The sequence below is a fragment of the Zonotrichia albicollis genome, chromosome 2, assembly GCF_047830755.1.
Source record: "Zonotrichia albicollis isolate bZonAlb1 chromosome 2, bZonAlb1.hap1, whole genome shotgun sequence".
Taxonomy (NCBI): Eukaryota; Metazoa; Chordata; class Aves; order Passeriformes; family Passerellidae; genus Zonotrichia; species Zonotrichia albicollis.
The window spans coordinates 97,577,761-97,593,841 of NC_133820.1; the positions used below are offsets into that span (position 1 = coordinate 97,577,761).

The window sequence follows — 16,081 nt, forward strand, 5'->3', positions numbered from 1 at the left end:
CTGCAAAGGGTGTGGGGAAGGGCTCATTGCCCCTGCCAGCTTGGCCTCTTTGTAGGCTCTTGGGATGCCTGTGGGTATGAGCTCTCTAGGAGATGATTTTCTGAGTTAGTCCTATCCCAAAAATTTCATTTCAGCATGAAACTCAAAAGTTTGTGTTTTCACATTAGTCTTTGGTTCCTTTTTTACTGTGGTGGGACCCTGACTCATGGAGCTCAATGTGAGCATTATTTATTAGGCAAGCATACAGGGCTTGATCTGCAGAGACATGTTTCATGGTTATCAGAAGTCTGATCACTGAAATCCCGTGTCCTGTATACTCAATGCTCAATGTAATTCTGTAAGCAGTTCTCTTCATAGAGATGACAGAGACTGGTAGTCTATCTCTGTGAAGGGAAGGCACTGTATGTATTTCCTTGCAAATTTTCCTCCACAGCAAAAGTATGTCATAAGGTAATTAAATACCTTTTTCACAAAGAAGCTGGAAATTGACCATTCAGTTATTTAAACTATACTGAATACCTGTTTTTTATTTTAGATATTTGAAAAATGTAACTTAAGCACCTTGATTTTTGCAGCTTCCTGGGCTTTTTTGCCATCCCATGCCCAACTCCTCTTGGTGAAATAGTTGACTGTTGCAAATTCAATCAATGCCGAAAATACAAAGGCATAGCAAACAGCTATAAACCAGTCCATTGCAGTAGCGTAGGCCACTTTTGGCAAAGAGTTACGGGCACTGATACTTAAGGTGGTCATGGTGAGGACTGTTGTTACTCCTGCAAAGAAAAAAAATAAGAGTCAGAGATGAGTTTGCTAACCCTTACGGGATCCCATATGAGTTATGAGCAGGTCCCAGTTCAGCAGGATATCTAAGAAGGCCACATGAAGTCAATCAGTGTTTGCATATTGTGGTTTGAAGGAATAAGAAAAAATGAAAGCCTTCACCCTCAGATATTTTATTCTGTGGAGTTCTGGTTAGTTCTAGCTGTAGTGTGTTTAAATAAGGATTTTTAGGGTAACACAAGCCCAGGGTTTATAACTGTCAGAATGAAGTGGGATTTCTTATTTTGTTTTCTTATACAGAGATTGCATGTTTAAAATTGTTGACTGTTACTGGTTTCCTTGACTATAGCTCCTCCTTTCCCATATGATAGTAAATGACAAACAGCCAATGCTTTCATCTGTGGGAACACTTCCCCAGGATCAAAAACCTCAACTCTCAGTTACAGCTTTGTAAACCTAGAGTAAGTCAGCAAAGTGATGCTACTACCTGTATTCTCTCCATACAACTTGCTGAGCTGATTTTTGAACAAAGCTGCCAACTGACTTCAGGAGGCTGGTACAGAAGAGTGACTCCTTTCAAACATCTGAACAAAGTTTTACTTAAAAAACTGTTCCTACTCCCCTTGTTTTTCTTCTAGTAAAAATCTTGTATTTCATCAACCTTCACTTTCTCAAGTGCTTATTTTCTGCAGCTTTCTAGGGATAAACCAAGTAATTAAATGACACCCCAAAGGTTTTTTCCGTAACAATTTCTTCAGTAAATACACGTTTTCTAAATGCAAAGTCATATTAATTTGTTTGATGGTTATAGAGATAATTGTCACTAATTAACCTCTACATGGTTTTCCTAGATAAAGATCCTACAACAAAGATGAACAAAATTTCTTGAAGTGATATCTGCTTCAAATGCTTAGCTAGGGTATACATTAAGTATGATAATCAGTATGTCTTTTTTTCTAAACCATCCAGCATCCACTGAAATGGAAAAAAACCCAAACCAAATCACACTAATCGTATTCTTCTATCTTCTGTCCTTAATTTTCACATAATTGATTGACCAATTTCTGTCACCACTTTACAAAAACAGCCCAGACAAGGCTTTTAAATTGATTTTGAGTTTAAACTGGAAGAGAAGGAGAAAACATTTACAACATCTCAAGCAGAAATAAACAGTAGTGAACTGTGGTTTTATTACAGCAAGTCACTTTCACAAGCCACAAAGACCCCATCTGTGTCCTGGGAGAAAGTGGGATACTCACCAAAGACAGTTCTAGCAGGGACAGATTCTCTGTTTAGCCAAAACGACACTTGCGATAAGATCACAGTCATTATGCAAGGAAGGTACGTCTGGATGACAAAATAACCAATCTTTCTTTTCAGATGAAAATGGGCTGTCATAATAGTATATTCACCTGGAAGAAGAAAAATGTGCATTTGAGTAAAATAAGGAAGGCTTACTGACTTAGGTACTGAATAAGGCCAGTTCCAACCCTCCATTAGAGGACATCACTCAGCCATTCTTAATTTTATGAAAAATGTCTGGATTTATGTGCTGTGGACAACCAAGACTTGAGACAGATGTGCTGCTAGATCCTCACATTCTTCACATTCAGTCTCCAAAGCAGAAGACAATGACTGCTGTTCCTACTAAACTGAAAAGGTGCAGTCCTCCCATGCACCTGGAATGTTTTGATGTTCACAGGCTTAAAAATCTGGTTTGCTGGCACTGCCTCAACGCTCTCTGGTTTTGGCTCAGTCCTACAAACTCTTGCAGCATAGTAATAATTAAGACCCCTCAACTCTCCGAAACCTGATTTAGCAGCAGGTTTAGCAACCTCATCAGTGAAAGTGTTACGGCCAAGCCATCAATTTTCAAATATGAAAATGGGTCCAGACACTCCTTCTGCACCACATTTTAAGGATTACCAGTCCCAGCATCTTCTGTGAGAACTGCCACGTTGCATATGGATCCTGGGATGTCTTATTAATATGAGTACTCAAACCCTTAAGACTGCTGGTCCAGAAATAAAAAGTCCCTCTAATGCATGCTGTATTCCAACAATTTGGTACATTTTAGCTCTACAAAAGATTTCTGGATAGGTATTGTGTCCTGTCTTGTTCACCTGTGCAATGGATATTGTACTGCCTGCATGAAGAGTTCCCTAAAAGCTGCCACAGCAGTGCTAAATTCCATTTCTTTTTCATATGCCAAATTCACAGCATTGCCTTAATATGCCATTTATCAGCTCCTCTGAATTTCAATAAAAGCCTAAATAAATGCACTCAAAAATCAACAGACCAGCTGTCACCTTCCCTAATGTTTCACAAAAATTCAAACCTTAACCAGTTCTTTCAGATTGTTCCTGGAAAACCATATAATTGTTACTGAGGGCTATTCCTGGTGGTAACTGCTCCCTGGTTCTTTCACAGTGTTTCTGGAAAATCATGTAGTTGTTATTGAAGGTTATTCTTGATGGTAACTGCTTCCCAAATCCAAAATCTTGCTAGCTAAAAGCATGCTACTATTTACCTAGGAATAATAACAGTAAAAACAAAATGTAAGAATAAAAAACAATTCATCCCTTCAAGCCCTAACAGTTCTTCACTGATATCAAAGTAATTTAAAAGCAGGCATCATTCAATTGGGTACTGATGAATCAGAGAAATGCCTGTTTTGAAATATATACTGTCCTTCAAGAACAACTATAGCTATAATCTCTGTTGCAAGATTTGACTGTTAGTCTCTACAGAACATCCACAAAAGGAAAATATCCAACAGACTGATTCTGCCTTGAGTGAATAGCCTGAGTTGAGCTGCTGCCAGCATTACTAAGCTATTAGATTTGGCAGATTACTTCTAACTGACAATATGGCTAATTAGCAGAGAACAGGTTTACAGTGAAAGGGTTTTTGCAGGTATAGCTGCACTCATACACTACACTACAGAAGCTCTGCTATTCTGCATCAAGTTTATAGACCTTGTTCATGCTGAGGATTTTAGACAGAAAGTGGAATAACACAGAATACCTAACTGACATCCTGCCTCAATCTTTATGTCTTTCTCTGGACTCTGATTTTCTGCTGAAACGGTTCCCTGAAGAGTGGTGTGGAAATGGACATGGAATACTGTGAAACTCGGGGGGAAACCCCTGCGAAGAAAATCCTAATTCCCTTCCATTTAGTGTAATTTTGAACCAGGGAGGCTGAACATGCAATGGTCTCAGGAGGAAGCCCACTTGCTCTTTATTAAGGAGTATTTGCAGCAGGGTCTGCCTGCCTCAGTAATCTCAGGCAGAGGGACTGTTTCTCAGTTGCTACTGCACTGGGATGTGTTTGAGTCACAGTTTCCCCGCTTGCTCACTACAGAGTGACAATGTGCATTATCGATTTTGACAGTATGCTCTCAGAGCTGGAATAAAAAAAGAATCTACACAGCTTCAGAAGAGCAACAGGACCCTCCTTTTTCCATTTTTAAAACAGGAAATGAGTGCCTACATTCTGATGGCCCTCCACAGCTGATTTTTACCTTACCATTTTCTTTAACCTATCAAAACTCTCCTCCACTGAAATAATCACAGCACCTTGATTTTGTACTTGCTTTTCTCCCAGCTGTTATATTCTTTATTTCCCATGCTGTCCTTTTCAGAGATTCTGTACCAGGAATACTTCCTCCATTAGACTTATGGCTTAAGAAAACCCCAGAGCTTGGTTTTTAATGCCCTGGGACCACTGCTTAAAGTAAAGCTAAAAGCTGCCTGAGTTGGCCTTTTGTTTATAGAACAAGATACTGGCTCTGTTGGAGCAGCAAAGCTCCCTTTTACTTCTGCAAGGCCACTGTTTATCCTTAGACCATAAGCTTTCTTGAGCAAGAGCTAATTTTTGTTATAGGTTTATGTAGCACTTAGAAGAGAATCCTGTTCCTGATGGGGTCCACTCATCACTGCAGAAAACAAATTATTGTTAGTAAACAAAAACAAATCTAGTACTAATGAAAAGCCCTAGAGCAGAAATGGCTGCACTTCATGGAGCTGTGCAACTGTGCTGCTGCTCTTAAGGGGATTTTTATGCTTTAAAAGCTGCTACAGTTTGTTTCTGGTTGTTTTTTTTTTTTTTTTTTGTATATATTTGATGGAGTTCTGGAGATCCCGCTTACAGATTTTCCAGTATCTTACACACATTATTCCATTGCCATCAGGCTGAGATTCAACTCAATACTTTAAGGAGGCTAGAGCAGCCCCCAGGCTTGTTTGTTTACTAGATATACCTGGACTCAGTTCTATCAATGGCTGTTCTGGCAAGATCCTGACATTCGGTACATTACACACCTCCCTGACTATGCTGACATCCAGAATATTTTGGCCCATAAAAAACGCATGTTCCCTTTTATAGTGATACTAGAGAAATATTCATCTCAAGAATTAGTTGGTTCAAAATGAAGAGCTGAGTGATTCTTTTATTGTTTCGGCTTTGGATATTACAGAGCTCAGGCTCCAGCTGGCAGTATACAAAAGAGTGGGTTTATGTTTTGTTTTGTGCCACTGCAGATCCTAAGTTAGCTATGAGAGATTCTGGGTTTAGGGGAACATAACCGGGCAACTGTTTGTGGAAAGCAGCAAGATCCACTTGGACTCAAATGTCATATCATTGTTTTCAGCACTTTTGCCACCAGGACATAACAGGTGTTGGTTCTGTTAGAAGCAGAATGAGTAGGAAAATGTCTTTCTTTCAGGTGAATAACATTTGGGGATGTTAGCACAAAAACTACTCAAAAACAACAACAACAACAAAAAAAAAAAAAAAAAAAAACAGCCAAAAAAAACTCAAAACCAAACAGGTGGCACATGACAGCGCTGTTTCTGTGCCATGGCTAAAATGTTCCAAGTTTCAAGATTAGTTGGAGAATTAGGAATGCCAGGGTATTTTTTTCTGAGAAGCCAGCCAAACGGCAGCTTGCCTACAAATCAGCAGAATCCCAAGGGACCAGTACAGGTCTGGACCCTCCATTTAAAAAAGAAAGTCTGGTGGAAAGACAGGCATAAATGACCTGTGACATACCCAAACATTTTGTCTATGCAACATCAAGGGCTGTGTAGTTTGACTTGTGTGTCATAAAAACCAAAAAAATCCAAGCACTTGGATTATGCAATAGCTATTTGTTTTTTCTTTTTCACGTTCAATAATTCAATAGAAGGAAGAAATGCCTTCGATGGCCATTCGTAAGTAATGCTGATTACTGGCCTCCTACGAGCTTGATGAACTCCAGAAAATCCATCGTTGACTGATGCTTTCCCTGTGCAAAATCGGATTTTTGTATTTTGCTAATCCCCGGTTACAATCTGTGTCCTGCTCTTTGTGATCCACCCTGCAATCAGAATCCAGCCAGCCCAGATGTAACCCAGGACATTAATATAAAATCTTGACGTTGGAAACACAGCATTTATTATAAATCTTAAATACGTGAGGGAGGTGTTTACTGTGCGGAAACTTTGGGATTTATCTGGAGTGTTTCCTTGGGCTGAGGAGTACAAGGAGCTTTCACAGGCAAAGCGGCAAACTGGAAGTGGCCTGGAGCTGACACGCTGGAGCACTCACTGCCTGGGCTGGATGGTTTTCTTGCTCTGAGGAGCAGGACGAGGTTGTAGGAGATGCTCCAGTACATCCTTTGGATCTTTTTCTTGGCAACAATGAAGGCGAGAGGGGAGCTGCCATTCATTGCAGAAAACAACGCAGCTATGATGGTGAACTGGTAAGGAAAAAAATGTCTTTACTCTTTAATGGGAGATAGTGTACTCATTCTTTTTCTGCAAAAGTGACCACTCTGTTTCTATGTTTCTCTTGACTTTATCAATCTTCTCTTTAGCATCAGCTTTGTTTCTCCTGAGATGGGCAAGGGAGGGGGTGAATGTCTATAGGATGGAAATGGCAGTCAAGTTTAGTGGCTGCCCAAGGCGAGCCTTCCCTCACTTTCTGTTCTTTCCTGGAGCACAAGCGCCAAGCTCAGATGTCTCCTCTTTATTTGCCAGGTGGAGCGCAAAGTTTTATGCATTTTTATGTTCTGGTCCAACTAACTTTGTGTGCAAGTGTACATATATGTACCTGTTTTCATGTCTCCTTAATTTCCTACAGATAGTAAAAGGTTCCTAATTTAATCCATACTTTGTCCTCTACCGCTCTGGCCATTTTTCTCCAGGGACACAGAATATCACTAGCACACTCTGGTGGGCTTTGCCTGCAGGAATTGCTCCCAGGCATGTTGCCACAAGCTGCCCCTTTCCCCGACCCGAGCCATTTGCAACCACCAGCAGTGGAAATCCCCCTTTTCTCCACGGCAGGCTATTTAATTTCCACCTCTTCCCCCTCCCTTCGCTGGACGCCACTAATGCTCTCCGGCCGAGTGCATTGTGTAACCCGGTGGAGCCCCCGGTCCCGCAGCGCGCACGTGATCCGTGTCCCGGCCCCGACCCGCGGAGCCCCCCCCGCCGCTGCCCGCCAGGGCTGCCCTTGCGTGGGAGCCTCGGGAAGCGGGGGGGGCGCGGCTCACGTGGATGCCCGCCCGGGGATTAAAGCTTCTTTGCCTCCCTAATGCTGCCACATCTGGCGCCTCCGCTTCCAGCCCGAGAGGGAACGGGGATCCTCGGGGCTTGCGCCTCCTCCCCGGCCACGTGGTCCCCCGGACACGCCGCACAGCCCTGCCATGCCACAGCACCCCGCTGTCCCCTTCCCCCCCCCACGCGGTTCCATCAAGCAATCATTTCAAAGCGATGATTGAAAGGGATCAAATGCGTGGGTGGTGTTTGCCTCCCAGGGTGGTTCCTCCCTCGGGGAAATAAGCCAGCAACAGCGCTGGCAGCCACAGCGAGGGCGATCGCCAAGAAACTGCGTGAGGCTTCTCAGGCACCCCTGTAAACACCAGGAGCTTGGATGTGTCTTCAGCAATGTACCTAAGAGCCAGCATTTAACCCTCAGTGTTTAAATGCCTCTACATTTAAACACAGGATCTCCCTGGCACTCCACCTCCCACAGGTGCTTCCCTAGCCTTATTGCAAAGTGAATCCTGTGAATCTCCCCTCCTGCTCCAGCCATCAGCAACCGTGAGATGGAAATGTTCCCCCTACCTGTACTGGTACTGATGTTTTCCGTGCCCACGGTTTGTCCCATCAGGTGGTACTGGTTAAGCCGTGAGCCGTCTTCAGCCACCACCACAGACGTTGTGGTGCTGTTAGTCCACACATAGATCACTTCAGAATTGGGGTAAGCATCTGCCAACAAGGGGGGGGAAAAGACAGTCAGGAGTAAAAACCACTGTGTAATATTTTAGTGGATCTTTAAATGATAATGACAGGGAGAGAGAAGAATGGAGGAGTGAGAGTGAATGGAGAAAAACAAATAAAGATGATATAATCATGGTCCCATATGCCCAGCTCAAAAAAAAATATTAGGTTGAAGCCTCCTAATATAAGAGATGTGTGGGATGGTTTGTGAAAGGCTGGAACAGTAGAGGTATAAATATAATCCATCACAACCACTCAATTCAGGAAAGCAGCTCAGACCTATACTCACCTCACTGGTGGCTCCTACACCCCAGCAAACTGCTAGAGGTATTTTGCTGAAGTTCCCCTTCAAAAGGACTCAGACACCTTGAATGCCAGGACAACAAGGACCCTCCTTGTCTTGTCCTGTCCCCAGGACAGAATTCTAAGTGATGCCCTGTGCAGGTGCAGGGTCTGGTGTGTATGCACTGACTGGAATACGTCCGTGTGGGTGAGGGCACAGGACTTGCATGTGGGTAAAGGAAGCTGGAATGTGCCTGCCTGTGCCTGTGATGCTGAAGAGCAGACACAGAATGCAGGGATGAGAATGCATGGAGAGCAGGAATGGGGCAGGGAGCTGCAAGGAGAGGGTAGGTGTTTGTGCATAGCAGAATGGGTGATGGTGTGAAAAACACCTGCACAGCTGCAGATGTGTATGTGATTTCTTTCATGTTCATTTAGAAGTCCTAGGAATTAAATGTGGTTGCAGTAGTGCCAGCTCATTCCTTCCTCTATAATGCTGGTGTAACTTTTAATGCTCCAACACCCAGAGTGATCACGGTATTATAAGGAAATCTCAGTTTTCTTTTACAGACTGTCAATGCTGGGTTTAGATTTTAAGCCTCTGCAGATGGTCTCAAAAACCCCAGGAGACATCTCTAAATTTAATTATATTTCATTTAATATAAGTAGCTCTCCCACTTTTTAGAACTCCTCTAGCATCTAAAGTTTTCAGGTCACACTTCTGCAAGTACGTTACAGTAGGCTAGAGTACATTGTACTAAAATGTCTGGAAATCAGGCAAGGCTTACTCTCCAAATAGAAGGTGAAAAGCAGGTAAGCTTGGGAGTGATCTGAAATCAAATATTAATATCTCATCTTCTGCACTTCTGAACTTGGAAGGTGTCAGTGCAGAATGTTTCTTTCTGGAAAAACCCTGACATACTCATTCAGGAGACAACACATGGTGGCTTTCCAGATCAGGACTTGAGAGTAAAGGACAACAGGCTAGGTTGAAGGATGTGTTCTCACTCCATCAGACTGCGCATTTTGTTTGCAAGTGAGCTGTATTGGAAAGGTGCAGCTCCAGGAGGACTTAAAAAAATTCATAAGCATTGGGTCAGAGGCAGTGGGTCAGCATGAGCTTCTGAGGCACTGCAAGGGCAAGAAATATGGTAGGGTGATCCCTGGATCCATAAAACCAGGAATGTCCAGCAGAAAATGGGAAGCAATCCCAGTTCAAGCTAAGAGCACATGTGTAGCACAATGAACTTCACTTGAATGCTTGACCAGGTAGCAGGGAAGAAAGCAGCACCTTTGAAATGTTATTCATGTTACCGTGTCGGATGTGGGAGGCAGGACACTGGGCTCAATACACCTCTGCTCTGACTGTTCATGGCTTTTCATCCACACCTCAGAAAAGTCATAGAAATAATGAAGACAGAGAAGGGGAGAGGTCAGAAGAAGGTTACAAGTATCTCCATGGACTGGAAAATAAGTCATGATTTGACACTTAAGCAGCTCAGCTTATTCAGCTCACTGACAAAAAGCTGAGATGTAGCTCAAGCTCTGAGTATAGATACTTGCATACATAAATCTGAAACCAGGGTGAATCTCTTGAATCTCTTGTGAAACACAAAAGGTGCCTGAAAGATGGTTCCAGGCTGATTCAGATGAAGAGCAGGGCAGAATTTCCCAACTGTGTGGGAGATGGGTAATTATACAGTGGCTAGCCTTCTGAGAAAAAAAAAATAATTATGAACTACTGTCATTACAAAGACATTGATAATTTGAAATAGTTTTTTGTCACTTATCTGACAGTTGCTGCTGTATCCAGGGCTGATCCTGGGTTTGGAAGCTGAGAATCTACAAATTTTTCATCCTTTGTTAGCCATGCAGGACTGCCCACATGCCTTCCTTATGCTTGTATTTGTAGCTCTGCAGTAAAATTACTGTAATTATATTTCATGATCTGCTTTGAAAGGCTAAGAAGGAATGTCTTTCCTATTACAAAATATTTGCATCACAGAAAGTCATGGAATTTCACCTTCCCTTTAGAGCTGAGATACTTTACTATCTCTGAGATGACTACAAGTTCACAATGAACTGTAAATAATTTCAAAGCTGCATCTGGAGAACACAAGTGGGAGGAGATGGGTCCATTTAAACAAAGTAATGCAGAAAGCCCTCCTTTTTTTAAATGGTGGTATATGGTATATGTTGTTCATGGGCTGATTGTCCCCAGGGAATGTGGGATATGTTTAGGTAGCTTTGGGATTGTCAGAAAATTCAATTTTTACCTATGTTACTTTCTATGCAAAAACAACAGCACTGGACTAATTTTTTTTTTTTTCTTTCTGGGATGATCTAGATGTATCTCAGCTCAGCACCTCCCTGTCTCTGCAATGATCCCAGCAACCAGGATTGGATTTTCTTTGTTTTCTGATGATGATGATGATATACATTAATTCATCCTGGCTAGATGCTTCCCAATGCGAGTACTGTAACCAAATTCATTGAAATTGCAATCACACAAGAATTTAGGCCTGTAAGGTTTAACAAGATTTCAGATGCTTTGATTTTTTCCTCTGTCTGGCCTGAAGGGCAGGGGAGTCCAAAAATAATTCAACACCTCTGCTGTGAATTGCAGCCTTTACTGGGTGCTAAAACACATGTAGTGGAACAGAGTTGGGGGCTCCTATGCTGCAGGAGTCCAGCAGCTCCTCTTGTAAAATACCTGCAACTCAGAGAGAGGCCACAAGGTGCCAAAACTCAAGATCCCACAGGTATGTCTAAGCGTTACTTCATGAGGTTGTTTTCTTTTCAAACCATGCCAGGGAAGGGGGGTGCCAATCCCAGGCCAGTTGGTGAGAAGAGAGAGCATTCAGGCAGGCAAGAGCACAGCATGAGGCCAGTGCCTGCCTGGGAGGAAGACTCTTGTCTGTAGGTCCTTCCTCACAGGATCTGTTGTGAGGCTACAAGACAGAGAGCTGTGTCACTGCTAGGCCAGGAATTAGAGTGTCCATAGGAGAAGAGAGAATAGCTCATCTGGAAAAGACTCTTGTGCAAGGGCAGGATAGTTACAGCCACGCCTTTAAGACACAGGAGGATAACAAATGTGTGCCTGTGGAGCCCAACCCAGACCAATGCAACCTGCAGCGATTTTACCTCCTCAGGAGCGGTCTGCCACATTAGGAATAGCATGAGTTTACCTCAATCTAGATATATTCTACTGTGATGGATCACATATTTATATGATCCTCATCTATCTTCCATGCAAATATAGTAAAACATGGTTTGTGTTTTAAGAAACTCTAATATAAGATTTCTGACTTAGTGCCTCCTTTCCTTATTACACATCAGGTTCTGACAGGAAAATCCAGCCCATGCTCCTTGGTGTGGCAGCTGATCATCTCTTTTCTGGTCATCTAGATAAACCTCCAGAGGGAGAAGCCTGTGTACTTTTAGCAGGTAGCTGTCTTCCTACTGCAAACCTTATGCCATATCTTCACAGAAACCTCAAACTGCAGTTACCCCACACCTGACAACCAGAAGCTCCAGCTCTCCAGCTGATAACCCCTGCAGTAAAATCAGGCATGGTCATATTGAAAGCTGAAACTGTGGGTACAGTAGAGAATGATGTTATTTTGCTATCAGGGTAGAAGTACTAATGGAGACAGTATTATTCACTGTCACAGCAAATTTTGTAAAAACACTCTTCCACTTAAGCAAAGCTTCCAATAGGTTGCCTTCTAGCCTTGCTTGCTGGAGCACTGAACAGCTTTAGGTCTTGCTGTTTAGAAATATGAGAAAGATGTACCAACAAAAGGAAATATGGAAATATATCATCTCCTTTACGTTACACACAGAGTGGAGATGTCTCCAAGAGGGTGATAGCAAAATGTAGTTGCAGCTCTGGAACAGCAAGCTGAGAAAATGATGCTGATAGTTTTGCAAAAGCAAACTCAACTTCAAAGCCACTGTAAATCCAAGTGAGACTGCTTGGTGTTTATTCTACTTTAAACAAGTGCATGTCTTCTGGATTTCTGAATCCAAATAATTAATCTTGTGTTCTTTACAATCATTTTGTTGTCTTGTCAAAGAAAGGATGAAGTCTCATTAAAGTATCCTTTCTCTTCTATGCTCACTTCTTTGAAAAAGGAAAAAAATAAGGTTGCAGTTCAGATGAACAGCTAAAATTACAAAGAAGTATAATGTTATTAAATGTGAGAAAATGACAACAGACATTTATTTCTACTGGACAGTTGATAAATGGCTGCAGGCTTATCATCTACCAGAATGATGAAAGAAATAATACCTTCTCTTGTGTATTTATTGACAAGCAAATCTGTTTTTCTACATTCTAGCATCCAACGTACAGTACACAATATAAAAACGGTAAAGGTGTCCCTTGCTCTTCTCCCACACTTTCCCTGCTCCTGTATGGCTGGCAAGGAACGCCAGACATGGTCTTTCTTATACCAGTGAACAGTGGGCAGGGGAGAGAGAGGAATTACATTAAGAAAAAGTCCAGCAGAGCACAACAGCAAGTGGGTAAGACCTGGAGGATCCCAGACATTTGCCTTGGCATTGAGGATAGCCCTGTTGGCAAATGAAACAGTGTGAGCAGTGCAGAATCCTCCCTTCCATTCAAAAGCCAGCTCACAAGCAGGGAGTTTTCTCCTGCCACTGCCCCCACCACATGGCAGTGATGGCTTCTGACAGACACTCTCCTCCTTGCTTTTCTCTCCCCTCCATATTTGAAAGAAACTCCAGGGGAAAAAAAAAAGTGGTGGTGGGGAAGACTATTTCTTGGCACCTTAATCCAAATCAACCTAAATGTGGATGGATGAACACAAACTTCAGGTCTATTCTCAGATATATTTCTAGGACTGATTTTTTTAAGCTGCAATCCCTGATAAAAAAAAATCACCACTGATATCTGCCAATAAATTTTCATTCCTGCATTACATGGCATAAAATAATTGAGAAACAAAGAATGCCTCTCCAAAACACCCCCTAAATCCTTTGACAGACCTCACAGGAAGCATAACGCAGTGCCTGCATAGTTAAGGCAGCCTGTGCAGCATGTCTGGATGCCCACCCAGCATGCTTGAGGTACATTCCACAATTAAACAGACCATTTATCCACAAGCCATGGCTGGAACTTTCAGAATTGTGCAAGTTGGATGCTGAATTAACTTAAAGAGATATTGCAGAAAGATGACTTCTGATTTGTTTTCTATTTTATTCATTCCAATTGTGTAGTTACATTCTAAGCCTTTATTATCGTGACTTTTAGTACATGCCACAAGGATTGTCAGACTGCCTAATCTTGGGAGTATTGCTAATCCCTGCCAAAGCCTGTTGATTGGGGAAGATGTGCATAAATTTTCAGCTTTTTTAGAAACTCTAATTACAATCTGAATACACATACAAATATCTATCTTATCTAACCATTAATGTATTTGACTCACTTAGAGGCTGTTATATAACTCACTAGTGATCCAGATTTACAGCCTCTCAGACTCCTGCAGGCTACAGAACAGCGCTGCTACTAAGCCATCATGTACCAGCTTGAATTCTAAGAGTCAGGCTGGATTTCTTGGGGTTTGTGCACAAATACTTTGTAGCCCATTACAAAGCATCTGTCAACAGTTGTGCCTATGTGACTCAGGCCAGATTTGAGCTCCGTAATTGGAATTTTCCCATTAAAATGACTTTATAAGAATGACTTGATGTACAAATGAGATCATTCTATAGGAAGGGCAAATGGAAAACAAATCTAGTAAAAACGTACATTTAAAAATAACAATAACAAGACATGGTACTAATATGCATGGTCTAGGTCTTGGGGGAAATAGCTATTTATAAAAATACTTTTTAAATGTAAAATAGGAATACAAATACTGAGAGAAATGTATTCACATATTAAATGATTAAGAGCCAAAAATAAAGACTTTGCCATAGTGTGATGAATTCTGATGTTCTTGGAAGAATTTCAGGGTTATGGCAATTACTTTAGGGACCTGAAATCATTAAAATTGAGACTGATCATTTAAACTGGCATGAGTTTATAGCATACAGATAAACAGCATGAATGATTTTGAATATATCACAGACAAGAAGTGTAATGTGTACAAACACACGGGACTACAAATTCACGTAAAACAGAGTCACAGGATGGCAGGGACTGGTGGATACCTCTAGTGATCATATGGTCCCACACCCTGCTCAAGCAGGGACACCAAAAGCATTTTTTCCAGCACCATATCCAGTCAGGTTTTTAATATCTCCACAATATTCAAATCTCTGTGGCCAACTGTCAATCCCTCTTGACAACCTGTTCAGCCACCTCCACAGTAAAAACATGCTTTCTTCTGTTTAGATGAAATGTAGTGTTTTTTTAATGACCACTGGCCCTTATTCTGCCAGTGGGCACTACTGAGCAGCACCAGTTCCCTCTTCTCCATCTCTCATTCCCCAATCCCTGCAATTTACACAGATGTATTAGGACCCTCTGAGACTTCCCTTCTCCATACTGAACAGTCCAAGATGTCAATCTCCCCTCACAGCAAAGATGCCCCAGACCTTCAATGATTGTTGTGGCCCCGCACAAGATTCTCTCCACACAATCTCCATTCTTCTTGCACTGGGAAACTCATATTGGCCATGCACTAAGAATGGTTCCAGATGTGAGTAAAAATTAAATGCCCAGAAGGAAAAATTTTTGGAATTACATAGTGTCATTGCCTGTGACAACAGAGGACATCCAAGGAGGAAATTATACATGAAAACTGATGAAACTCATGAGCACATTAATGAGAGATTATAGGGCACCACTGGCTGTAAAACAGGCAGGAGGAAGTCCAGTCATACTGAAATGTTCATTTCTGTCCTTCCTGAAATTAAAACAAAAATAAAATTTGGTAATATAAGTAGTATTCTATGTGTTTTCCTGATACAGTTTTATCTGATCTTGTTGTCACATTCTGCAGGGAATAGTATAGGATGTTCTGAAAAATGTGCCAGACAGGTCTCAAGAGACTTCATTACTAAGCAACACTAATATACTCTACTGATCATTGCTAAAAAAATAAACCTCTAAGTTAGATCAAAATTATTCTCTTTCAGAGTATGATTTACAAGTCACCTCAGGAAAAGGTGGGAATAGACATTTGGCTTGGAAAAGAAATAGAAGCACAGAGTGTACCCACAAGGTCGTGAAAAATACAGAACTGAAGATGTCTGTCAAATTCATTTTGAGACACATAGTTGGCTTTTCAAAGAAAGAAATCAGGTGGAAGGTCCTGTGTAATTTTAGAAGTTCCAGTTAATGGGAAAAAAGTCTAAACATGACCCAATTTTGAGGTCAAAAATATAAAGCAAAGGAAAAAACCCAAACTGAAAGCAATTGTGATTTTGGAGGTTGGATTCACAATTAGCATAGACAAATCTGCTGACTTCTTTAATACAATAAATTGACTTTTTTCAAGCTGGTACACTAAATCACAGTCATACTGATGATGGGTGTAACACAAATACTAATGAATAGTGTTGTCCAAAGAATTCAGTCAGGCATAGCACCTTCACAGGATGCTATGGCAGCTTTTAAGAAGAGTCCAGAGCTCAGAGCTGTGCAGAGTAACACAGAATGTTTCCCATGAATGATCACGAGCACCAGTGACAGCAGCTGTTTCTTGCCCTATCATGCTCACCCATACCATGGGGGAGCAATAGGAGGGATGCATCCATTTCCCAAGCACTGGGAT

General features: G+C 41.7%; 1 protein-coding gene across 1 annotated transcript in view; it reads right to left on the bottom strand.

Moving 5' to 3' along the window:
• The window catches only part of GABRA5 (gamma-aminobutyric acid type A receptor subunit alpha5), a 56,119-nt gene that overhangs the window by 1,862 nt on the left and 38,176 nt on the right, over positions 1-16,081 (bottom strand). Inside the window, exons 8-10 of the mRNA XM_074535748.1 lie at positions 7,896-8,039; positions 2,040-2,192; positions 562-773 (exon numbers count right to left, since the gene is read on the bottom strand). Coding sequence (XP_074391849.1) covers positions 562-773; positions 2,040-2,192; positions 7,896-8,039 — 509 coding nt within the window. The remainder of the gene's footprint in view (positions 1-561; positions 774-2,039; positions 2,193-7,895; positions 8,040-16,081) is intronic.